Source organism: Scleropages formosus, chromosome 9, assembly GCF_900964775.1.
Source record: "Scleropages formosus chromosome 9, fSclFor1.1, whole genome shotgun sequence".
In the NCBI taxonomy this organism is placed as follows: domain Eukaryota; kingdom Metazoa; phylum Chordata; class Actinopteri; order Osteoglossiformes; family Osteoglossidae; genus Scleropages; species Scleropages formosus.
The window spans coordinates 12227546-12253307 of NC_041814.1; the positions used below are offsets into that span (position 1 = coordinate 12227546).

At 37.9% G+C, this 25762-nt stretch overlaps 1 protein-coding gene across 1 annotated transcript in view; it reads right to left on the reverse strand.

The window, feature by feature from the left end:
• LOC114911274 (collagen alpha-1(XXIV) chain-like) overlaps positions 1-25762 on the reverse strand; it is an 83078-nt gene that overhangs the window by 41201 nt on the left and 16115 nt on the right. The window contains exons 6-19 of the mRNA XM_029254820.1: positions 21933-21986; positions 17714-17767; positions 14132-14185; positions 13649-13702; positions 11638-11682; positions 10852-10905; positions 10051-10095; positions 6446-6499; positions 5517-5561; positions 4356-4409; positions 3438-3482; positions 807-860; positions 657-701; positions 203-256 (exon numbers count right to left, since the gene is read on the reverse strand). Of these exons, the coding sequence (XP_029110653.1) occupies positions 203-256; positions 657-701; positions 807-860; positions 3438-3482; positions 4356-4409; positions 5517-5561; positions 6446-6499; positions 10051-10095; positions 10852-10905; positions 11638-11682; positions 13649-13702; positions 14132-14185; positions 17714-17767; positions 21933-21986 (711 nt within the window). The remainder of the gene's footprint in view (positions 1-202; positions 257-656; positions 702-806; positions 861-3437; positions 3483-4355; positions 4410-5516; positions 5562-6445; positions 6500-10050; positions 10096-10851; positions 10906-11637; positions 11683-13648; positions 13703-14131; positions 14186-17713; positions 17768-21932; positions 21987-25762) is intronic.

Consider the following 25762-nt stretch of genomic DNA (forward strand, 5'->3'; position numbering starts at 1 on the left):
GGATTTTTTTTGTAAAACTACCACTTAAACTTACTGAACAATTTTATTGTGACTGGGACAGACATGTCTGTTTTCTGCTCATATCTACATTGAGATGTCAGCCTGGAATGGGGTAAATATATTACAGATGTAATAATAATAGCTGGGTATATACAATTGCTTGTAATTTCTATATTATAAGAAATAAAATTATCTTTCCTACCTTGTCACCTGGGTAACCATATTCTCCTGGCTCACCCATTAATCCAGGATCACCCTATTTCACACAGTATTTGACAAACATATTTAACCGAAAGAACTTACGGCTGTTGAGAGAAAGTAAAAGTACTGCATGTTGTAAACAATGTTTCACAAAGGAAGTATCAGCGGCATCAGTAAACGGTAGTTTTGCGCATAAAGTTAAACGGTACCTTCAGAAGTAAATTAACTGATGACCTATGACACTCTTAAATATATGTAAGAATCAAGTGCTCAGTGTTAGACAAAATGCAGTAAAGATAACGGTGTGTGAGAAAGTATGCAATAACATCTGGAATTCTACAACTCAATTATTATTTATTAGTTTCTTCCCTCCAATTTTCTGTTCCAAAGCACACTTGACTTCACTAGCCAATTAGCTCTGACATTCACTCCAATAACAGAAATATTTAGATCACCTTATCACCTTTCAATCCTGGTGGCCCAGCTCTTCCGGTAAGGCCCTGCCGAAGACAAATTAGGGTGTCATTAGGTTCAAAGTTTAATTGCTGGTTAATGGTTAAAGGGTTAATGGTTATCCTGTAGTCTGAATGTAAACTTGACCATACCTGAGGTCCCACTATGCCTGTTAGGCCACGGGATCCTTCGGGCCCTGCATCACCCTATGTGGAGAGCAAGAAATAAGGTAAGGCACGCTGGTCAGAGGGAAAATGAGGGATAATGACAGTGCTCAAAAACAAACTGTTCCCTGGACTTCTACACCTGGTGTTATTAACTGAATGATATAGCACATCCAAATGTGCTATAGCTTGGATAAAAGAAATCAAGGCCCCTTTTGTTTGCATTCAGTGTGTAAATTTGACTGGTGCAGACGAAAGGGGCTGGAAGTAAGTAGTCACAGGATCCAGCATTAAATTTTCCTATTCTTTTATCTTGATGCAATGTGACTCCAAGAGCTGCACTGATTTCCAAGCTGGCTAACAGTCTGCTATGCACTACGCGGAAATTCCTTCCTTGAACCCATGTCATCTGTGTCAATGGCCATCTCTGGACTGTGAAATCCTCAGCTATTTGTTTTAGGAAATGCTGTGCTGGTTTAGCAGATGTTACTTTACCCCATGTGATTTAAAATGAAACCGCCCATTTTTTTTGCATCAACACATCGAAAGAGTGGGTTTACATGAAGAAATTACACATTTTAATTTCCCATATAGTTGCAGACATATCTCAGTGACTCCAACTTTGCATCTGGTCAACTTGAAAGCATTCTCAGGAAGGAAAATGCACGTGGGCCAAGTGCATTATGTTCGAGTATCTCACTGTTAGCACGACCAGTTTGTCAGCACTCGACAAACGTTCCAGAGCTGCCACTCTTGGAGATGCCTGACTCTCACAGGTTCTGTATGGAACTGAGAATCAAGATTATAAGTGGAGCCATTAATTGGAAATCTGGTTTACATTAAAGTGCTTTCAGGGTATTGTCACAAGCTCCAGCAGCCACTTCATTTGAAAAACAACTCCACATAATGGACTCATCATCTTCTTTGGGAGACTCATTGGATCCAGGCATCTCACCTAAACATGCAAACATGGCCTGAGGCAAGGGTCCTTGCTAAATCTTCACACAAGGCAGGCTAGTGTTGTCACAAAAATACGGTCCTTTTCCCCCATGCAAATCTCAGTACATTAGAACAAATTCTACTATACTGGGGCACAGGGATGACCGAAAGATTTCTAGGAGGCTATGAGCATAAGGACATGTTAGGACACAAATCTGGAGGGTCCAATGTTTTGGAACCAACAGTATAATTTATTGGAGTGTTTGACAGGGAAGGATGCAGACTAATGGTTTGTGTACTCCAACACTCATTTTCATTGTAGCTGATGGCAAATAAAGTCCAGCACTGAACCAAACTGACCTGGTGTAATATGATACTGAGGTCCAACAAACCCGCATACATTGGGATCTCTTACATTACACAGCAAGGCAAATTTTGAAAAGGTAAATTAAGAAAGTAAAATTTAATGTATGAGTTTGTTTTTTTTGCCAAGAGCATCAAAGAGCAAGATGAAAAGGCTCAGCTAAAATTTGAACTCTCTAATACCAGCGTTCCGTAAAAATACTTATGCATTCTTGTTTGCATAAAATGCACACAAGCTTCATTACTGACCCAGTGCCATAAACATTGTAAACAATCAATGCTGTGCACATACATGCTGTTATGTTCCCAGCTGATGTGACATGTTACGTCACTCGTGCGTTCCTCAACCTAACTCAGAATCTGCAACATCATAAAGTACGCCACATTGAAATATACAACGAAGCTCAAACAAGGCCTTACACATACGTGAAATGTATTGCACGATTTACCAGTATTTAACAGCATTTTAGAAAATGGGATTCTTTGTGGTAGAGACACATTTTCTCGTCAAATAATAAATTGTTGGACCTAAGAGGTTAAGTAGGGGAAAAACATTAAGGAAGGCACTTATGACTGTTGCAGCACATGCTACCATTTATTGCATGGAACATCAACATTTCTACTTAAGCCTTGCAGTTGTCCTCTGGGGAAGTCAAACCAACACGATAACTGGAAGGTCTGCTGGATGTGGGCCATGTGGTTCTCACTGTGTAGCAGGAAAGACCTACAGGTCCATGACTTGTTTTTAACTTGAGAAAAAAAAAATCCGATTCAAAGGACAAAGGATTTTGCAAAAATAACTGAGTCTCCGAGGCAAAGCCACAGGGCTGCACTGTAAATCTACTGAACACAGATGTTGCTGACTCCAGAAAATTTTTATAAGGAAGGTCTCGGGCACAGATAGTGCAAGTATAATCAAGCATGTTGCTGTTATGGATGTAGTTTTCTCTACTGGACTCGGTTTTTGAGTAATATTCAGATTTCTGTGAAGATGACTCACTCTGGAATGTCTGCCAAGACTTCAAATTCCATAACATATTGCTAATCCAGGCTTGGCAATAAAAATACACTTTACAGTAGCAAACAGGAGCAAACAATACTTTATATAGATTAAAGTGTATTATTTTAATTTTTACAAATTGCTGGCTTGAAATGCACATTGCTCTTGAGATTAAAGCTACATTTTGTTCTTATTACGGATGTCTTTCACCTCAAATGAACTGAAGTAATATATAACAAACAAAAAAGAAAATAGAGGCATTAAATCAGACTCCAGAAAAACGTTTCTGTGCTCGGCTGAGAAATGAGTATACCTACCCGCAGTCCAGGAAAGCCTCCAATTCCGGTGCTGCCAACAGGACCCTGAAGAACGTTGCATGGCACACTATGAGTTCACACTAAATAAATGCGGTGAAAACATGCACCCAAGCAGGGACACAAGCATTTGCTGCATTTTCACATTACATTACTTCTTTCCCTGTGTTGATCAAGATGAAGATTTCCGTATTCTCAATGCTGCAGTTTGCTGAGCTCGAAAACAGCTAAATGTACATAAGTCAAAGTGGTTGCTTTTATTAAGGTACTGGATGATATCTTTTACAAGTCAAAAACTAAATGAACTTTAAAATTGCACTTTTTATAACAAAAAGCCTTGTTTTAGTACAGACAATACAAATTCTACATTTGATTTCAATGAAATTCAAGATAAGATCATTGTTAACACACCTCCAATTTTTTTTTAGAAAATTAATCCTGCACAAATTGTTTCAAAACTTGTTTTGTATAACATTAAACCATTAAAAATGGCACAGAGATTGTGATAAAGTGAAATAAGGCAAAACATGTGGCAAAATTATCCAAGCCTTTCAGCAATTTCTCTGCAAATATAATAAACAAACAGCTTGCTAAAAGACTTTTTTTATTTAATTAGCTGATGCTTTTCTTCAAAGCGACTTACATTGTTTAGGTACCTACAACTATTTATCCATTTGTACAGCTGGGTAATTTCACTGGAGCATTTTAGGGTAAGTACTTCGCTCGTGGGTACTACAGCAACAGGTGAGATTCAAATGGGAAACCTTTGAATTTAAGAGCAGTGGCTTTAACCACTATGCTATGAGCTGCCCCATGCCCCAAGACATACGAGACAGTCCAGTAAGAAAAGCTTTCCCTAAAATGGTTTGTATATGTGAGACTACTCAAAATACTTCAGTTTATATCATCACACAAACTTACTTCATTTCCATCTGGGCCAGGAGGTCCTCTCTCACCAGCATCTCCGACAATACCCTTGGGACAAATTATAAATAAAATATATTACATCACAAGGGGGTGCGGTGGCGCAGTGGGTTGGGCCACAGTCCTGCTCTCCAGTGGGTCTGGGGTTCGAGTCCCGCTTGGGGTGCCTTGTGGCGGACTGGCGTCCCGTCCTGGGTGTGTCCCCTTCCCCCTCCGGCCTTACGCCCTGTGTTACCGGGTAGGCTCCGGTTCCCCGTGACCCCGTATGGGACCAGCGGTTCTGACAATATGTGTGTGTGTATATTACATCACATCATGTACACTTAGCAGATGCTTGTACCCAAAGCAGATGGCACCATGGGTAGTGCTGATGCCTTGTAGATCCTAAGCTGTGTGTTTGAATAGGGAAGCTCTACTATTTTTGCAATGCAGCATGTTTATACAAATTAAAGAAGTGACAGTGTCTAGAATGATAACTTTTGGTCAAGTACCAAATGCAACATCAAAATACATTCTTTTTTAAGTTACTTAACATTTTCCAGCAACATAAAAAATGGAAATTATAAATAGAGCTACAACATTTCATTGAAATATCAATAACTGTGCACAGAACTCAGTAGCACACATGCAGCAATAGCTTATTTATGAGTTTTGTGTATCCTAGTAACATATATCAATGAGACTACACACTCTGGCAATGAAAACTAGTTGTCTTTACAGATGTGTTCTTCATGTGATGAGTTGAGAGCAAAAGGGACATGGATAAAACTAATACATGATGTGTGATTTAGTGTTGACTGGAAAAGAAGTTGCTATTATGAGGCTGTTATTAATAAGCTATTTGAGCAACTAGCTAGCAAAACATGATACACTTTTTTCAGTGTGTAAAATTGCAGAAAAATTACAAAAAGGCATCAGCATTGCAGTGGCACCCCATTGTATATAAATTGATAATGCTTAAGATGAATGAAATCTAATCCATGAAATCTAATATTTTAATATATTTGATGCATGCACTTGTTACATGTAGCAATGAAAATCAATGATAACTATCAAAAAAAATCAGCAGGTACAGACTCCTTTTATAAAAACAAAGCTGCAGATATAAATGGTACATTGATGTATTGGGCAACCCATTTTAATGGGTAAATCCGATACCTGTCTTCCTTTTCGGCCATTTTTCCCAGTGGGGCCAGGGATTCCCTGCAAATGAATTGGAAAAATAACTTCATTGTAGTGTCAGAAACGTTTCTCATGAACACATATAGCACGTCACATGAACAAAGCCACATGTTTATCTTCATGTCTTGTAAAAATGACTACTAACTTAGTACTACATACTACTAAAGAGTAAGTTGTAAGATACTGTTCTGCAATATAAGAATTTGGATAATAACTAAGGAATGTTGTGTTATTTTTGTCACAGTGTAATACATTATAATATATAATAGTTGTAAAACATCAAAATGACATAAATATGGAGAAATAGGCATTACAGCTGTAACTGTCAGGCTGTTATCAGATCACCAGCAGACAAACCAGAATTAAAAAAGAAGGAAAATAGTATCCATTCACAACATCTGACACAGCAGTTTCCTGAGCATAATTAAGTGATGCAAAAAATTTAAAGTTGTCAGTTGTTGAGAATTTCTGTTTCTGAACTATTTTCAGGAACGGATTAATTTCAAAAATTGAGTTATTGGTGTATAGAGTAATAAATGTTATGAGCACAGACGTTTCAGTGGTTGGACAGACTAGAGCATTGTAACAATAAGCCTACAATAGCTTAAGCCATTTTTGGTGTCCCTGTGGAACAGAATGGCTCTTAAGAAGTTTATTTTCACAGGGTTGCATGCCATAGCTGACATTCATGATTGTAATGTGTCCTTAAAAAGACACACTATTTCTGAAAGCAGTGAGGGAGACCAACCCTTAAAAAGCAATGGAAAATAAATTGAGCCTGCTGTTAGACATGATGCATGTCTCTAGAAAGTCGGTGAACCTCTTTTCTGCTGAGACTTGTTACACCTACCACCATGCTCCACTTCATTTCTGTGAAGTAAAGTAATGTGACTTATGGGACTTACTCTTTCTCCCTCCAGCCCTGGTGGTCCTGCAACACCAGGAGGTCCAATAAAACCCTAAAACACACAAACAGCACATACGGACAATCGTATACAGACACCCCTCGACTTATGCAAATAGACCGTTCTTCAACCCTTTATGTATGTGAAAAGTTACGTATGTCAGATTCCCCCTTATCCCCATCCCCCACCATTCAACATAGGGTAGCGTACCCTAGCCTAGGCATTTGTTACAAACACGAGTATAAAAAAATTACAAAACATAATTCTCTAGTAAATGTTAGACATATTAGATGTCTGTCATAGTGTTACTGTTGTTTTCATGCTAGCTGTTCCTTTCATGTGCTCCTTTATACTAGCAGCATCCTTCACTATCGTATTCACAGTCGATACGGCTAAACCTATTTCCTGTGCTATAGATGATAATCTTTGTTCACCTTAATATTTCCTTATTATTTTTAATTTCATTTCCAAATCGATTGCTGTATGCTTGTGAGACAGTTCTCGTTTTCCTTCAAGTGCAAGTTTATCACCAGGCATTGTGAATAATGAAGTGGGTGAAAATATGCAAAAAAAAAAAAAAAGCACTACACTAACGAAAGGAGATGCATTCACGGCTGAAACCACGAGGGAACTGGGAAGATGCAACTTCCTGCCTTGTCTGGCTATACCGACTTGTTCTTGACATATTTCAGATGTTTTGCATAAGCGATATCCACAAAATAATGTGTATGCCGAGAATTTTTTAACGTAAATCTGGATTTGCGTAAGTCAAATTTACGTAAGTAGAGAGGTATCTGTACTTAAGTTACATAAGAACAATTGAATATTTAAATGATTTCTATATTATTATCAACAATATAGACAGTGGCATATTTCAGTTATATAAGAACAGCACAGCATTTAAATTATGTAACTGTAAGAATATTGTATAATATCTATATTGTACGTTAGCTGTTCCCTGATACAAATGCTTTTACATGTTCATTTTTTCTTTCGACTTCTGAGTATAACGCTGCAACTGAGAAATTTAAAACTAGGCATAGAAACATACGGAGCCTTTGAATGTTTGAATGTTTTTAAACAAATCATTCTGTCAAAACAAATCTATTGAACACTAGATACTACAACTGATCCTTATTTCTCACTGATATTAATCCAAAAGGCTCTCATTTATATTAGATTCTCTAAAGGTCTTTTTTCCCCAGATTGATCCAAAATGTGTACTTTGTTTCGGTCTCTGTCTCTAGTTCTGTCTATGTTTTACTGAGCTTGATTCTAAAATATTTACTTAATGGTGACATTAGGAACATCAGAAAAATGTGATCTTGATTATTATGATTAACCATTTTTAGCTGACATTTTTGTCCAAAGCAAATAACAATATTAAATTTCTGCAATAACAAGTTACTTACAGTCACATGTCTATTCATACAGCAGGACATTTTTACTGAAGCAATTCAGAACAGAGAACCTTGATCATGTATATTGAGGCAAACTCAGGATTTGAACTAGTGACCATTAGTTTAAAAGGCAACAAGCGCTAACCATTACACTACTGTTGCTCAGATTCACACATCCTAACAGAAACTGAACCTAGTAAATTGTGTATGCATGTATTAGCACTCATTACACTTACTTTACAGTAAGTATAGGCAATCTTATTAATCAATCATCTTATTAGTGAGTTCATGAAGTTTTACGGTTCTAAAAATAAAGATATGCATCAGCTGAAAGAAACTTTTTTCTGCGGTAGTAAGAACACACACACACACACCTTCTGAACCACTTGTCCCATATGGGGTCACGGGGAACCGGAGCCTACCCGGCAACACAGGGCGTAAGGGACACACCCAGGATGGGACGCCAGTCCATCGCAAGGCACCCCAAGCAGGACTCGAACCCCGGACCCACTGGAGAGCAGGACCCGGTCCAACCCACTGCGCCACCGCAACCCCTCAGTAGTAAGAACCTTCTATTTTTATGATTTGAACAGGTCTTGTGGATCAGGACGGCAACAAGCAACAAAATATTTGTGCTCAAAAGAATACTTTGCAAAGTTTGCCCCATCTAGATGTACCTGCATCTCAGGGACTCCCTCAGGTACCCTCATATTAGCCTTACACAGCATTCGGAAATAAAGGAAAACAAGAAAGGATATTTGAGTGAGATGGCAACAGGACTTCACAACAAGCAGTACCAATAGAGCTTTGGCAGCCGGCAGGTACACCAAGCTTGGTCCTGTTAACTGAGATCACATGGCCCCTCACTCAAGAATGAGGGAAGATATATGAGAAAACACTAAGTCACTATTCTCTGATCTCTATCTTTTTCTCCCTTGCGGTGTTTCCACTGACATTCTCGTGCAATGGCACATTGCCGATAAGAAAAGCTCCTGTCATGACCCACTCTTCTTGGAAAATTTCAAATTTATTGTGTAATGTTGTTTTTTTTTCCCTTGTCACTGGCTTTCCAAAATCAACTCATCATAAGGACCACATCAGTTGGGACTACAGGCATGACTATGGCAGACTGCTTCTGTTGAGCTGCTCCTCCTTGAAGCTCAACGGTGTGGAATTTCGTAAAGCCGGAATTTAACAGTGGCTGAAATTAAATATCTCTCCACAGCTGTTCTGATGTTAAGTAGGCGAGGACCGAAGCTCTTTCTGGTCACTATAAGTTATACAGATTTATATTATAATTAAATTTTGATTTTTTTTCTAAAATCTAATCAGAATAAAACAGCAAGCCAGCCTGATCTTGAGACTTATTATTTGTTGAAAGAAATGTCTGTGTATTCAAAAAAATTATAGCAATTCAGTACTGCAGAAGACTTGGCATACTTTTGTTAATTATCTAGCTGAAATTTCTCTACAAAGCAGCTTCCAGTTTTAGGTTTGTATACTAAGCTTATTACAATTATTTAACCATTTATACTTTTATTGGAGCAATTTAGATCAAACACCTTTCTCAGGTATACTGCAGCAGAAGGGATTTTAACCTGGGTCCTTTTTGCAGAGGACTTCTAGATAACTTTTTCTGTAGGTTCATCTCTCAATTGTCTGTAGCTGACAAACACAGCTATGTGAATAGTCATTTTCATGTTGCTTGTCTTTTCATTGCTTTCCATTTTTCTCTCCTGCTCTCTGTAGCTCACACCCCTCCCTCACCTCGATTCCCTTCCATCTGTCATTCTCATCAGAGCATACAAGACCATGCGTTCAACTGAGCTTGCAAGGCTGTTGCCCTGCAGTGTACTGTATATCTGCCAGGCCAGGCCAGTTCCTCTCAGGCCTCTCTTCCAGCAATTAGCCAGGTAATGACATGTGTTAGCAGAGTGCTACGCCTGTCAGGCTGTATTATGTAAGGGACCTAGCGCCGCGCCATGCCACGCACTGCACATTGCCCTAGCCTAGAGCTGAAGCTCAAACCTAGGGCCTCAAAGGGAACTCTGCACTCTGGGGAAAAAAGTTAGGGACATGCATTTAGAGCAGACTTTTCCACAGTCTTGGCCACCAATGCCCTCTAACCTTTCCAGGATGTCACATATTTATTTACACAAAGAAGGCAGAATTTAGTAGATTTAGGAATTATTTTAATTTACTCACTCGAACACCTTTTGGACCTGGGTTACCTTCTGGCCCAGCGGAACCCTGCAACAGAAGTAGGGAAGAGTAAGTGAGAAGTACACACACACACACACACACACACACACACATTGACTGAAACTGCTTGTCCCAAGCGGGGTCGCGGCGAGCCGGAGCCTAACCCGGCAGGACAGCGCGTAGGGCTGGAGGGGGAGGGGACACACACGGGACACAGGACGGGACTCCAGTCTGTCATAAGGCACCCCAAGCGGGACTCGAGCCCCAGGCCCATCAGAGAGTAGGCACAGGCTAAACCCGCTGCACCATCGCACCCCACCCGTGAGAAGCAGTGGATCAGTCATTATATGTTGCATAGCAGTTCAATGAAGAACACACAAAATGACCCATGATCAGCCTTCATATAAGCAGGAACAGTAGAGGATACTTGTTACATACGATGTTATAATCAGAATTATCTAATGGAACTTTCATAATTTGACGATCTAGAAATCAATTTTACATTAAAACTATCAAAAGTACAATTCCACCTATAGTTCCAGCTATAATTCACATATGATTAATTTTTTTATAATAAATCTCAATATCACATACACTACAAATTTATCTTTGTCAGTTTCTGCTCTACCACATTTATTCATAATGTTTTAATGATTTTTAATGTTAATGTTATTAAAATAAAAATAAGGAGTTGCTGTAAAAAAGACAAATGTGGCATGAATATGATTGGAAAAGAGTTATATACAGGGCTATATAATTAAGGAAGCCACTAAATGCAAAAAAAATGGAGGTTAGTCACTGCACCTGCCTGCCAGGGTAACCTGCTTCCCCAGCCATACCCGATGGTCCTGATGGACCCTGCAAAGGGATATAAAAAAAAAATCAATGAGACTAATGCTAGTTATTCTTGGGTATTAAAAAGCATTGTTCATCATATACACTGGCTGAAACCGCTTGTCGCAAGCAGGGTCAGGGCGAACCGTAGCCTAACCCAGCAATACAGGGCACAAGGGACACACCCAGGAGAGGACACCAGTCCATCGCAAGGCACCTCAAGCAGGATTCAAACCCCAGACCTGCCAGAAAGCAGGACCCAGCCAAACCCGCTGCACCACCACGTCACCTGTTTTCCATACACCCCCCTGCTAAATATTCCTTCCAGTTTGTCGGGAACACGCTTTTCAGTCTTCAAAATCAAGAGTTTCAGGTCACCTGGTGACCCTAAAATGCCAGTACTATGACCGTGTGTGTTACACTGCTCTGGTATATAAATAAGCAAATAGTGCATTAGCATTATAAGTCAGCACTGCACTAAGTTAGCTGTCAAATGACTAAATGTAAAGGTTCAATGTAAATTCTGTACTAAAAATTAACTTCAACATTTTACTTAAGGACACTGTTATTTCTGAAAGTAAGAGCAATATTTGTAAAACACCATGTTTTAAATACCTCAGCATGTTTTGTTATAGGCAAATTTGAGGATGTGTTTGTCAATATAGATTTTTTCCAAGGTAATGATATATGCATGACAGATAAACTTCAGTGGTGTGTGCTTATGTGTCATTTGATCTGAGCATGCACTGCGCTCACCTGTACACCTGGCAGACCTGGTGGCCCAGGATATCCCTTTGGACCCTGCAGGTAATAACAATCAGGACCGAGCACTTGTGCAAAGAAAGACATTTAAATCTGTTTTTCTCACCACCTCTTTGAAGAGTATGTAGAGTGTATAAAACAAATGCCAAGGAGTATGTGATAGAAGACCACAGAAAAAAAATGGTAAACTGAATATAACCATGCAGTACCACAAATGGATAGGGGTTGGGGAGACTTCATCATACAAAATTAACAAATGTGAGATCCACTATATGAATATTCAGTAAAACCTGAGTTTGTGATTTGTAGCAATATAAAAAGTACTCTGTGTGCTTATACTAGCTCTACTATTTGAGAACGCACCATTTCCAGTTCTCTCGAGCACTGAAGACCCACTGTAGTAACTTTAGATGTTATACAGGTTGCCTGCTAACAGCAAAAACCTCTATGCAACTAATCTGCTCAACACAGTTTGCGTTTTTGTACAGAGGATTAATATACTACGTCAAGTCAGAGAAAAGAGCAAAGACCAAAGAAAGGGTGATGAAAATAAACATGAAGAATAATGCAGACCAGTGTAGGGAATCTATAGTATATAATGTAGTATTTAATTTAAAGTGAGTTAGGTATATTATTTTGTTTTAGAGTGTTTCCAAGTTTTTTTTTTTTTTTTTTTAAATATGGGCTCGGCAAAGAAAAATAAAACTGGAAAGGAACTGGAGAAATCTTTTTTCTTTTTTTGCCCCCGAGGCACTCATCGTTCTTCAGTTACGTTTCTCTATGTAGTGTGGCAAATGCAACCTGAGTTAATGTGAGATGATAGATGGCAGTAAAGCACACACAAACAGAACAGCAGTGTGCTACTACCTTAATTCACCTTGCTTCCACACTTTTTACAGTTCCTGTCCAGTGTGTGTCAGTGCTGATGATTCTGATGTGCGGTAAGAAAACTACCACTGACGTGAGTATATCAATTAAAAAAAAGAAAACAAAGTGGTGCTTAATGTTGCTAATGTTTATACGACTAATCAGTGAACAAGTGACATCAGATAGAGGTCTGTGGAGACTTTTTTATTTTTAGTATTTTTAGATTCATTTTCACCGTAATGTAGCTACAGTTATAAAAATGCATAAAATATAACAAATGTTACATTAATTTTATTTACTACAGGTATATCAAAAGTTTTAATAACACAACGAAAAAACATATCAGGGATGTTTTTAATTATAAAGCTTTTACTGATTGTGACTTTGGAGTTAAGCTGACTTTGCAGTTATGAACAAAAGTAGTTAGTCAAAGCCTTCCAGTCCCAACTGTGTTTTACAAATTGAGGAGCCAGTGAAGTTAGTTAAAGGTCAGAATATTAAGAAGAATTACTCACAATCTGAATACTACATAAACATCTGCTTTGTATCATTAGGCTACTCACAAGCTAAAAGAAACATCTGCGGGTCTCTGTGGGAGAGCTAAAATGGAACTCGACTCAGTTGTACTATTCCTAGTTGAAAGCATGTGCTCAGAAACTAATAATAATGTCTCCCTATTAGTAGCCTTTAAGTTAGGTCCACCAGCATTCTTTCAAAAGCCTCTGGAGACTCCATATTTTCAGGACGTGTCATTTTAAAAGCTTAACATGAAGTCAACGAGATTTTCTGTAGAACAGAAATTGCAACACTTTGAGGATGATTTGTTTGTAAATGTGGACTGATGAGTTGGATTCATGGCTAATTTGTGTAGACAGCGTTGGGAATGTTGCACTTTGCTTTGTCCCTTTGAAAATACACTCCATGTTGTCCACCACTGTGCCTTTAACCTTAAACTTAATACTGATCCACTTAAAGATGACCTTTAAAGTTTGTTCTGCTTTTAGGAGCACTGAAAATTACTCCTACAGAATATATGCTTTCACAGAATAATACACAAACTGGTTATAAAAGTTCACTGTTACTTTTTATTGCACTCAGTATGCATATTTTAATAGAAAGATTTGTGGGTAAATCTTACGGTTGGACCTGGGAAACCCGGTGAGCCTGGCAAACCTGGAGGACCTTTATCACCCTGGAAAAAAGAAAAAAAAAAAAGACTTTTTCGAAAATGATCATGGGTTAGGGTTATTGCACCTCATTTCAGTCCATGTGATGTACACAAGGTTATCAAGAAAGTGTTAGAAAACCATTGAGAAAACTAAATTGTGGGCTTGTCAGAGGGGATCAGAAAAGAGCAGAAAATGCTAAAATGTAGGAAATGTGGGAGGAAACATAGGAAAAAAAAAGGCAGGTACATAGTGTTGTGAAATGCAAAGACCAGCTGAGGAGCTCCATTGATATGCAGGAAGCAGAGGGGGCCCAGAAACACACCCCTCCCAAGCACAAAGGTGATGGTTTTCAGTGGCGCCAAGAGAAGGGTATGAAGGCATGAAGATGTAATAGGATATGAGGAAAGAAAGACATGCTGGGTAGCAGTCTGTCAGCCCAGATATTTATTTACCTTCTCTCCAGAGGGAGCCTGACCTGGAGATATTCCCGGATCACCCTTGGAACCCTATTTTAGACAAGTTAATCAAGTCATTACCAATTATAGTGGATGACAAATTTTAAACAGGATCATGGATTATACATTAAACTGTTCTATAGGTGTGACTGTCCTTAAGAATTTATAGACCATGACACTGAGACTGCAAGAAAACTTTATACGGAAGTACATGGCAAAAAAGTATGAAGACTTGCATAGTATTTAGAATTTTTAAACAAAAGATCAAACATAAAAATAAAGGAATCAAGAAAAACCTTCCTTACCATGTGTTTTGCTTTCTTATTTTTTATGTTTTTTTTTTGCATGATGTGATTGCATTACAATTACTTCAAGGGTCTTTCTGTGTGTGTTTAGTGCTAAAAAGCATGTGATGACCTCGACACTGAGCAATATATACAGGTGCAGGCAAGTTATGACACATTTAATCACAAATCACAGGCATACTGTGTATGCTGTCACAGTCGTTTACCTAGAGAATTAAAAATCACTGCAAAGTTTTCTCAGTTTTAACTTCTTTTCAATTCTTGTTGTATCCAGTGCCTCCGAAGCAACAACTGTGCTCAGGTAACATTTTTCTAAATGTAAGGATCGAAAAATTAGAAGACTTTCAAGAGATAATGTTGCAAGTCCTCTTCATATCTGCTGCTGTTATTTTTGTCATCACACTTTCACCTGCAAATCTCATAATCCTAAAGAAGCTGTATTTTAATGTTTCAGCTGTAGATTTCACAAAAAGGCAGAAGCTTCGGAGCAGCACTATGAAGAACCCGGTGTCTTTTCTCTGCTTGCTGAAGGTGTTTTCCTGTCTTTCAGCTGTCAGTTGGAGAATGAGTCACAGATTGCCTCTCTTCTGGGACAACACAAAGCAAGTGTTTCATAGATCTCCAGGGAATCCAACAGTGACTCCCATGGCTTGCATTCGAAGGCCTGGTTGAACAGCTCAAAATCAATCTTTCTCTTTCTTTCTCTCTCGCACATGTTAACTGCTTCTCCAAGTCATGGATGTGATAGTTCAGAGCCTATCCTAGAGGCACAGGGCAGAAGGCTAGGATGAAAGTTCACTAGCCACACACACACACAACTTTGCACTATGAGAGGAAACCCATGTAGACAAGAAGAACACATAAACTCTACACGGACTGTATCGGATTCAAACCTATACTTGAATATCATCAGCACTACCTGCTGTTCAGTTCAAAAGCTGCCTCAACGAATCCCCTTCAATAGTTATATTGACAAGGCTGTTTGTTTCTTTGTCATGTCTGGATGTAGTAGACTGATAGGTAAACTTATTTAATAAGCTTGTCAGTAATTATTCTGTAATCATAATGCATCGTAATGTTAATAAAGACAAGCATATATTTTTTGTGAAATCCAAATGTTATATTGTAAAAGTGAATGTCTGTCTGATTTGTACATACCCATTCCTCACATAACGGAACTAATTTGATCTTTGAAATCCCCTCATTCGGCAAATTCCTGTTGTATGGCGTTCAAGTTACCATCATTTCTTAATTTTATTTGTTTAAATTCCAAGATGAAAAATGTGTCACATGAATTAAAATGCAATAATAAAAGGTATTTTATGAATGACAACGATAACACCAAGACACTTTTCAGTATTTGTAATACTCTCACCTATTTTCATCAGGCAAAATTAAGTTTCATGAGTTTAATTTGAAGTCCTGCTCTTTTTAATTTCCTTCACTGCCCTTTAAAGCTTGTGCATCTGTTGTAATTTACTGTGCATCTCATACGTTGGCATGTCCTTCCTGCATGTTTGCATTTTCCACTATTATAGTTCCTAGTGGTCAAGGACTCAGTTCTCATGTGGCTCACAGCTGTTCTACATGTAGACAAAAAACCCAAACTCTTCCCATAAAACTCATTAACAAAACACAGTAAAATATAAAATGTTAATACATTTACATATTTGCACATTAAATGGGTATACTTACAGTTTTTATACACAATTTGTACGCAGACAAGCCAACAAAGCAAACCTTTAAAAGTGCTATAGCTAGAGTTTTAATAAAAACCGTCTGCATTCATTTATTGTTAAAACAAGCTCTGGAATAAATGTGCCCCTTTCATAGCTTTTATAGTATGCTAATAACATCATCCATTAAAGAAAGGTAAATAGATAAAAAGAAAGAACTACATTGGAAACTGCTTTAACAAAAGGGTGGTAGTAACATCTGCAAGATATTTCTTGTCTTATAACTGAGTGCAATGTGCCGTGCGATGATGTCAGAGCATTGTTAGTGCCCCCACAGAGCTCCATGCCTTGTCTACATCTATGAGCGTCTATGTGTCTGAATCCATGAACGTACACATGCAAACACCTTCACCTAAGAATACACAGCATGTGTATTGTGTGTTTCTTCGTGAACATAAGATTTCGATGGCTCAGCCCTACTATTAGAACATGTCGACTCTACCACAGGTGCCAGGGTAGCATTAAGGCCGTGAAACTGAGACTGAAGTTTCAGGGATTCCATACAAGTGTTTGTGCACCTGCCATCTGCTGAATGGTAAAGCTGTGATGCCGCGCCTATCCTTATTTGGAATATGCACAGGTCCATTCATCAAAGTGAGCCATTGCCCCAGGAGGGTGAAAAAAGCTCAGCGGCATTTCAGGGTCAAAATAGCCTGGCCAACAAACTCAGTAACAATGAGACTAATATAGCACACTGTGTGGAAAGTTCCAGAATAAACTGAACTGAAGAAAATTTGGTGGACAGGACCTGCTTGCTGGTATATATAAACTGCCTACACAGTGAATGGAAACCTTCACAGAAGTTTGACGAATGGGACAGTATTTCCAGTAGGCCTTCAATAGTAATTTCCAAGTAATCATTCCTTAGGCTTAATAATTGGTCAGTATAATTTTATAATCAAATTATATCATTCATGGATGCCTAATAATTATTTATAAAACATATTCCATTATTACTGTATAAACACTAGTATTTGAACATGTAAATAATGTACTATTGAATGGATTATCTCTACTTCCTGGCTGTCTTGCTGGATATCTACAGCACTTCGTTTGAAAGACAAGAGCATTTTCCTCTCATCCATCAGCACCCGAAAACATATCAAATAGTTTGGCCACCTGCCCTGGGGTACTTTCCACCTTCAGTGCCGTCACTTCTCAACAGAAGTTATGGAAAGGAGAATTTTCCATGACATGGATCTGTTCCACTAAAGCAACATGAACATTAAATGGCAGAATATGTAACATTTCATTACCTTTTCCCATTGATAGCAATTAAAAACACAAAGGAACTCAAAAAACAGTATCCCACTCACAGACTGGTATAGTAAAATAACCATATTACCCTGACCCCTTAATTTTCAATAACATAACCATTTATTATGGGAACAATGCTGACATATATTATCAATTACTTCATTCATTCATTCATTCATTCATTCATTCATTCAACTACACTGAATGGTTTATATTCACTGCAGGACATAATAGCATATTCCTAAAATCTCTGTGAACATTATCACCGTAAGTTGACTCACCTTTGGTCCAGGAAGACCGGGAAGTCCAGGGTTTCCTGGTAGCCCAGGTGGGCCCTGTATGATACAAATAACAGGTGAGTGTTTATCAGAGCATAGTAACAGCCTTTCAGTTATGATCAAGAAACCAAACAAAATTGCAGCAAATTTTACTAATTAATTTTCTGTGTGAATGAATAATTATTAAATAATCCGGATACAAATTAGTTTTACATTGATGTGTTTTTCAAAGATTTGCATTGGTAGTTATCTAATTTGAAATTCATGCATTTAATAAAACAGTGAAAATGTTTATGTAAAAAAAAAAAAGCTGCACAAAATGTTTTCTGTAAATTTACAAATGTATTAAACAGAACATATTCACTCAAAAACAGAAAGATTCTGTTGCAACTTGACGATTTACTACACATTTGCAGATCAATTCGAGTACCAGCTGGTGCAATACTATCTAGAGGTCATCTCCTAAAGAGCACTTAACTGAAGTAAACCCTGACAACTAAAGTTGGGGTTAGCCGCCATCGTTCTTTGAATGGTACAACAACCCTAAACATTCCTATTCTTACAAACCACAACCAAAGGGGGGCATTGAAACAAAATATTATCATTTTTAGTCTGAAAATCCCAATATATTTTCATTACAGTTTTAAGCAAAAATATTTTCAACATTATTAAGTGTCACACCAGTGAAAAGGCATCCGTAAAAAAAAAAAAAGCTGAAACAATGAACACTGAACAAAATGACACTGAAATAAATAAAAGTGCCAAATTATCAAATAAACCAACACATACAGTAATACAGGACTACTTGTCTCAAACATATCCATTAATCTGCAGCAATCTAGTAAATACAGCATTTTAATAAATTGTACTCAGAGTACACCATTGACATATTAACCCCATTTCCTCCTTTCGCTCCCGGCCTGCATTCAGCATCCTTCAACACACTGGAAGGATGAACTGGGGAATTAACCAGGGTGCTTTAACTTTTTGTGCATGCTGCTACCTGTCATAGCACAGCAAATCAAAATAACTTTCAATGTTTGACTCAACACACACTAAGGTTAACCATTAATCTGTCAGACTCTTATTTCATAGTACAGACATCCCTCTGCTGACATAAATTTGACTTAAATCCGGATTTACGTAAAAAAAAATTCCCAGCATAGACATTATTTTGCGGATAGTGATTATGCAAAACATCTGAAATACGTCAAGAGCAAGTCGGCATAGCCAGACAAGGCAGGAAGTTGCATCTTCCCAGTTCCCACATGTTTTGAGCCGTGAATGCATCTTTTCTTGTTAGTGTAGTGCTTTTTTACCCATTTCATTATTCACAATGCCTGGTGGTAAACTTGCACTTAAAGGAAAATGAGCACCGTTTCGCAAGCGTACGGCAATCAATTTGGAGACGAAATCAAAAATAATAAGGAAATATTAAGGTGGACAACGATTATCATCTATAGCACGAGAAATAGGTTTAGCCATATTGAGTGTAAATACGAAAGTGAAGGATGCTGCTAGTATAAAGGAGCACGTGAAAGGAACAACTAGAATGAAAACAAGAATAATACTATGACAGGCGTCTACTATGTCTAACATTTACTAGAGGAATTATGTTGTGTAATTTTTTTATACTCGTGTTTGTAACAAATGCCTAGGCTAGGGTACGCTACCCTATGTTGAATGGTGGGGGATGAGGGGGAATCTGACATACGTAACTTTTCACATACATAAGGGGTTGAAGAACGGTTTATTTGCATAAGTCAAGGGGTGTCTGTATTGGCTAAGCTGTTCCTTTCCACTACACAAAATATTATTTAGCATCATGGGATTTTAATAGATTTTACCCAAAGTACTTAGAATGAAAGAATAAAATAAAATAATAAGATAAAAGTAAGATCAATAATGAGAATAAAAGCGGGGAAGAACAGAAAAAGGGGATCACATAAAATGTGTTATGTATAACCAATTTTGAATATATAAGTCTGAACATAAAGGTTTCCAGAGCAGTGTTCATGTTCTGGACTAGCTTTTGATTTAGACTTACTTCATGTTTAAAACATAAGGCAGGAATTTTGCATGTTATGTGGAAAAAATGGATGAATCTCTTTTAAGTGTGGAATCAGTCTAATAGTCCATTCCAACCCAATAATACTTGTATAAAACAAAATTAGTACTATAACCTGAACAGCCAATAAAGAACAGACTGGATGATGCCTAAGGCCTGACAGCCTCCTATTTCAATTAATTACACCACTGTTGAGAGGCACATCCTGTGAGACAAACCCCATAATGCAAACCTGCTTTTACACAGACAAAACAAGTGATGTAATGCCAGTAAAACCGATGCCAGCAGAAAAGCCTAGTGTTGTCCGTTGTGAAAGATCTTCCGGACGGCAACAAAGTTACCCAAAAACAGATATTAATATAACTAAATAAGAGCAGTATGGCGGTACAGTAGGTATTGCTGTTGTCTAACAGTGCCTTAGGGATGTGCTCAGGCAAGGGTTTGAATCTGGCTCAGTCTGTGTCCAGTTTCTATGTTTCCCCTGTAGCATGTTCACATATGTGTATTCCGGGTGCTCCTGTTTCTTCCCACAGTTCAAAGACGTTTGTTTTAAATGAACTGGTGACTCTACATTCCCCTAGTGGGTCTGGCACCCTGTTCAGGGTGTACCCTGCCTTGCTCCATATGCATCTGCGATAGGTTCCAGACCACCTTTACCCCGTATAAGGGCAACTGGTTACCAAGAATGCAATAAAAAAGAGAAATGTATGTGTCACACTGCTGTGCATTACTTTAGACATATTGTAGTTTCGTATAGTCTATTCCAAGATTCACATTTAACATTAACCATAAATGTTAAGTCTCTAACTGTCAATCTGTGAATCCGGGGTTTGTTGACCGGCATACATATAAAATTATTGCATCAAAATTCACCTGTGCTGGTAGTTTATAACAGTTCAAACAAGAGTTCAGACAAGGTTCAGACAGATTCTTCCTTTTAACATGTGATCCACAGGAGACATGCAGTTGGCAGATGAGGAAAGAACCTACAGTGATAATAAATCATTATGGGAAACATAGGAACAAACCAGAATATCACTGCTGAACACAACACTTTTTCTTCCCCACCTGCAGTAGATACACTGCTTACGGAAGTATGGTGTTTTATGCAAGATCAATAAATGCAGCAACATAAACATGGTCTTTCTCTACTGACATCTGCCTTTTACACCTATTGCTCCATCATGTAGTAATATGGAAGGATGCGGCAGAAAGGTTATGAAGTTTGGACATAGCTTAAACCACTGCCGTTTGTCTATACTTCTCTAACATCCATATTTTCCAAAACTATGAATTTTTTTACACACAGGTGAATCAAATGTTTTCAGAACTGCCTACCTGTGTCTAACTTTTATTTATTATTGCTTGGTTCCGGGTGTTCTGGCAAATGCATATACCAAAAATGAGGACAGACCTGCATTAAGTCACCACAAACAGTTTCCCAAGAAATTAAGCGTTAACCTGAACAGAAACACCTGATCCATGTATTATATAAAGTATTAAGCAGATATATGAAGCACTTTGTTTATTAAGCACATCATTACGCACTGCTGTGATTGAACAATAATCTCTCAGGCATAGTGAAATCATTGGTAGTCTTATTGATCTGAAACACTTGGGCCTTATGAAATATCTGAGAACACTGCATGGACTGGGGCCAACCTCAGTGATGTGTCTTAGACAGAGATTACATTGGGCAGTAATAAATAATCAAAAAATTAAATAAAAAAAAAAATCAATCTTTTTCTATTGTTCTACCCATATTGATATGTGTTCGGAGTTTTTGTAAAGTATGCGATAAGTAAATTAATCTGGGCCCACACCAGCTCTCTTTCCTCATTAAGCGGTTGCAAGTGCTGTTCGAGCCGAGTCAGATCCACAGCCTATAGTGTATAGTCTTTTGTCATTTTCAGCCACGTTCTAGAACCTCGTCCATCACAACAATGGTTTTATAGATTACCCGCTGACACCAATAAACACAGGCATATGTTATGATGACCTATCAGACAGGAATTGTCCCCATTCCTCCTTGAGTTTGATACAAGGAAGAAATTTGTTACTATGAGGTGAACCCCAGCAGGAGTGACAGAGGCAATCCAGACCCACATAATGCAGTGTAACAAGAAGCAAGTAGTAAAAGCACCCTTTACTTACTCTAGGTCCTCGTCTTCCGAAAGGACCAGGCAAGCCAGGAGGACCTGGAGGACCCTTAAGAAGAATGAAGAACAGAATATCTTGTTACTGGAATACAAATTTCTGAACTGTAGAAATCAGAGATACTTACTATGATTATTATTAATGCACTGTTTATTTGACTCTCTTCCAACACATCTTACAGTATGACCACTTTTGACAGCTGGGGTAGTCCACAGTAAATACTCTCCTCAGGGGTACTGCAGCAGTAGCAGTGGGGCATAAACTGCCAGCAATGAAGTTTACATTTACATTTACATTCATTAATTCAGCGGACACTCTTCTCCAAAGCAAAGTTGCAATGGCAAGAACAACATTAGTTGACAAGCTATTAATTTTTTAAACGTTGGGGTATGATTCTATGGAAGTATGCATAATGAATACATATCCGGTGTCAAAGTACGTAAATAAAATACTTAAGAGTTGCATTTTGATTTTGCGGAGCACAAACATTCACACACTAATCTTAGATGCTGTGGAATTGTCTGCAAAGATACAGGGCCTCATGCTACAACTGTGTTTATTGCTCTTATTGTCTTTTCCAGAGCAAAGTTACAGGAAACAGTAAATACGCAATAACTGGAAAAAGAAAGCTGAAGAAAAAGGTTTCATCACTGAGTGACATGATAGAAAGAGGAGTGCTGTCCTCAACGAGAGATTCTGGTTGGTGTGAAGACACACTCAATATACGGTGTCCTACCTTCTGTAGCAGAATATTGTTTGAATAAAATTTTCCACAAAGGAGTAGTTCCATCAGCTGGAGAATTTTATTATAAATGTATACACAGATTGTAAAAATGAGTGAACAAGGGTTTTGGCAGCAGTTTTTTATTATGCAAGTTTATTTGTTCTTCAGTCTGCTGTATCGGTTCAGTCACACACTTGTCAGTCATGAATACAAACAAAAATTCCTGTAAAATAACTCATGTTTACATATATAACTCAGATTTATTGTTTTTGATATAAGCAGAGAAATCCCTTGTAGTCTTAATACTGGTGATTTCTTCAGTGTTCTTGCAAAAGGACGAAATGTGGGTTTATTATTTAACCAAGAGGCAAAGAGCTCTACATTGTTGGATAACTTCAGATTGATCTTCTTCCAATGTTTAACAGTGCCTTCTAAAAAAGGTCATGTCAGTGACTTCTGACAGCCTTAAGCCTCTTCTGGCCAAAAACACTACTTTTCTCCTGCAGGTCAGGGTTAATGCCAGGCAGTCTTGTGTAACTAATGGACCCATAACCAATAAAAGTGCTCTTTCCTTACTTTTTATGAGAGATTTCTAGGTAATGTAGAGTAAGCTTCTTATGTTGTTTATATTTGAAAACATCAAAGAGGGGTATCATTTAGATAAAATGGCTATGATGACCTGATTGAATCAAGAATAATTTTCAGCTAAGGCAGAGACAAGCCAAGCGCAGCTTTTCTTCTGTACCTCCATTCTCATTTCAGCTTTGAAGGTGTAGCAGGTGGTATATTGGTTCGAGACACAGCCTTGCACTCTGAGGACCCAGGATTAAATCCCACCTCCTGCAGCAGTACCTTGCAGTAAGCTACTTACCCTGAACTGCTATGGTAAAAGCTATCCAGCTATATAAATGGATAAATTGTTATAAGTATCTTTGAAGAAATGCAGATAAAATATATTTACTAAGCTAATTTTACTGAACTGCATGGATAAGCAATGAGATACAGTAATATACAATATCAGTATCCTGAAGAAAACAAAAATGACCACAGCATTTGTATTTACCTTACATTACGACTACGATACTGGTTTTTATTTCACATCAAATATAAGTTTTCTGTGACAATGAAAAATATATGGCATTGTTGATGACTAGCAGTTGTACAGTAATTCGTAATTCCCCAATTCCTAATTCCTAATAACGAAAAAAAACTTTTTTTCCCTCTGTGAATGAACAACATTACTGACATAAGAGGCGAGACTGGACAGCAGGATCTAATGTGTCTGTGCATCAGTTTTCAGTACTGTAATCTCATCTTTTTTAACAAGTCCCTCTTGAGGCCCTTCATGGTCATCAGAAGGTCAACAGAAGAGACGCAAAGCTGATTTCAACAGAAAAACAAAAAAGAAGATAATGCTATACCAAAAAAGTTATTATCCTTTAAAACATAGGACAGCACAATGAATAACCGTAAACTTTCAATGTAAAGTTTTTGATCGGTATTTTGAATAATTTTTGTTGATTTGTTTCGCTCCAGCACGAAATAACTCGTTTTGGAGGTCTTTCCAGATAGCTAAAAACATTATACAGTTTACCACAGCTTTTGCTACTAATGACTAAAGAATACTATAAAAAATGTAAACTTTTCAGAAATGGGGTTTGGGCCAGTTGTGGGGTGGAGGTGGCCACAGGGGTAAGACAAAGGCTAAACGCGGCAGGTTTTTCCAATAGGAAAGAGGATTTTTATTAACAAAACAAAATGAGGACATAACCTCTTTAATACAACAGAAACAAAACCAGTTCATGACCCTGCACCAACAAATGAAAATGACCATCAAAACCCACAACAGTGGTAAGCCTTCACACTCCACTTTTACTCTTTCCAAAGTCCAGTTTTAGACTAGCTAAATAATACCGCTTTTGACAGGTCCTTAGTCACCAGCCACTGGCTGTCAAAAATCTGAAAGGAATGGGATGGACTGGGTACTGTCCATCAAGTTCAACCTCGTCCCATGACACCACTTCACTGCCCAACAGCTCAAGGGTCAATAAACCTATACCATACTTCTATTTCATAAATGCTGAGTCAGAGGGACAAATGAGCACATAAACAGATTCAAAGCAGCCCGAAATGTTACTAAGATATATGTAAACTAAGACACAATGCGAAAATAACACAAGTAATATTGAATTTTACATAATGTTAAAAGAATTATTTTCTATAGCAATGTGAAGTCTTTAAATAGAAAAAAATACACAGTACTCCAAAGAAAGTCTATTGCAACAGACAGTAATCCAAAATAAATATTTAAAAGGACTGCTTTGTATGTAACCTTAATTTACAGGTGTACAAGTTAGATCACTACAGTATAGTTTCTGACAAGAGCTAGGATGGTCTACTTCTGTTTTTTGAGATGATAACCTTCAGAGAAAGAGCACAGTTTCAAATTAACATCTGGCTACCCCTCCTCTCAGGCAAGACAAAGCCGGCATGTGTCACAAACAGCTGTTCACCCGTGAGTCACACTCGAGAGGGGGCGGGCGCATGGAAACACTGAGTCGTCTGCATGAAAGGAGAATGGTGACCGTGGTCACAAGACCCTCGGAACAAGGGTCTGATTTCTATCTGCTTAGTAGGTCCATTCGTTTTTCTTCTGCTCGCTTTAATTGAGAATGCATGTTTACTACGATCTGAATTCAGAAGGACTGTGAACAATATGAGGATACAAACATTTTAACGGTAAACCCAGCACCAATTAATGTATGTCACTTTAGAGGCATAATATAATCAATTAAATTTTTTTTTTTTTTCTGTAACCTCCAACAATGCAGTTTGTCAATCAATAAGAATGGCTACTGCTGTGTAATGTTTCTCTGGAGAAATTTTTTCACATATAAACTAAGGCTTATAAACATAAATTCAGAATTTGACTGGAAAAAGCAGTTCGTGCACATGTACAATACCAGTTCTCGCTGCAAACACTGCATTTTTCCATGCAAAAATGTGACAAGTATTGAACGAGGCTTACATTCCTGTGTTGCAGTTGGCTTACTACTAAAGAGAAGTAGGTATCTTGTTATTTATACGGTTAAAATTTCAGATG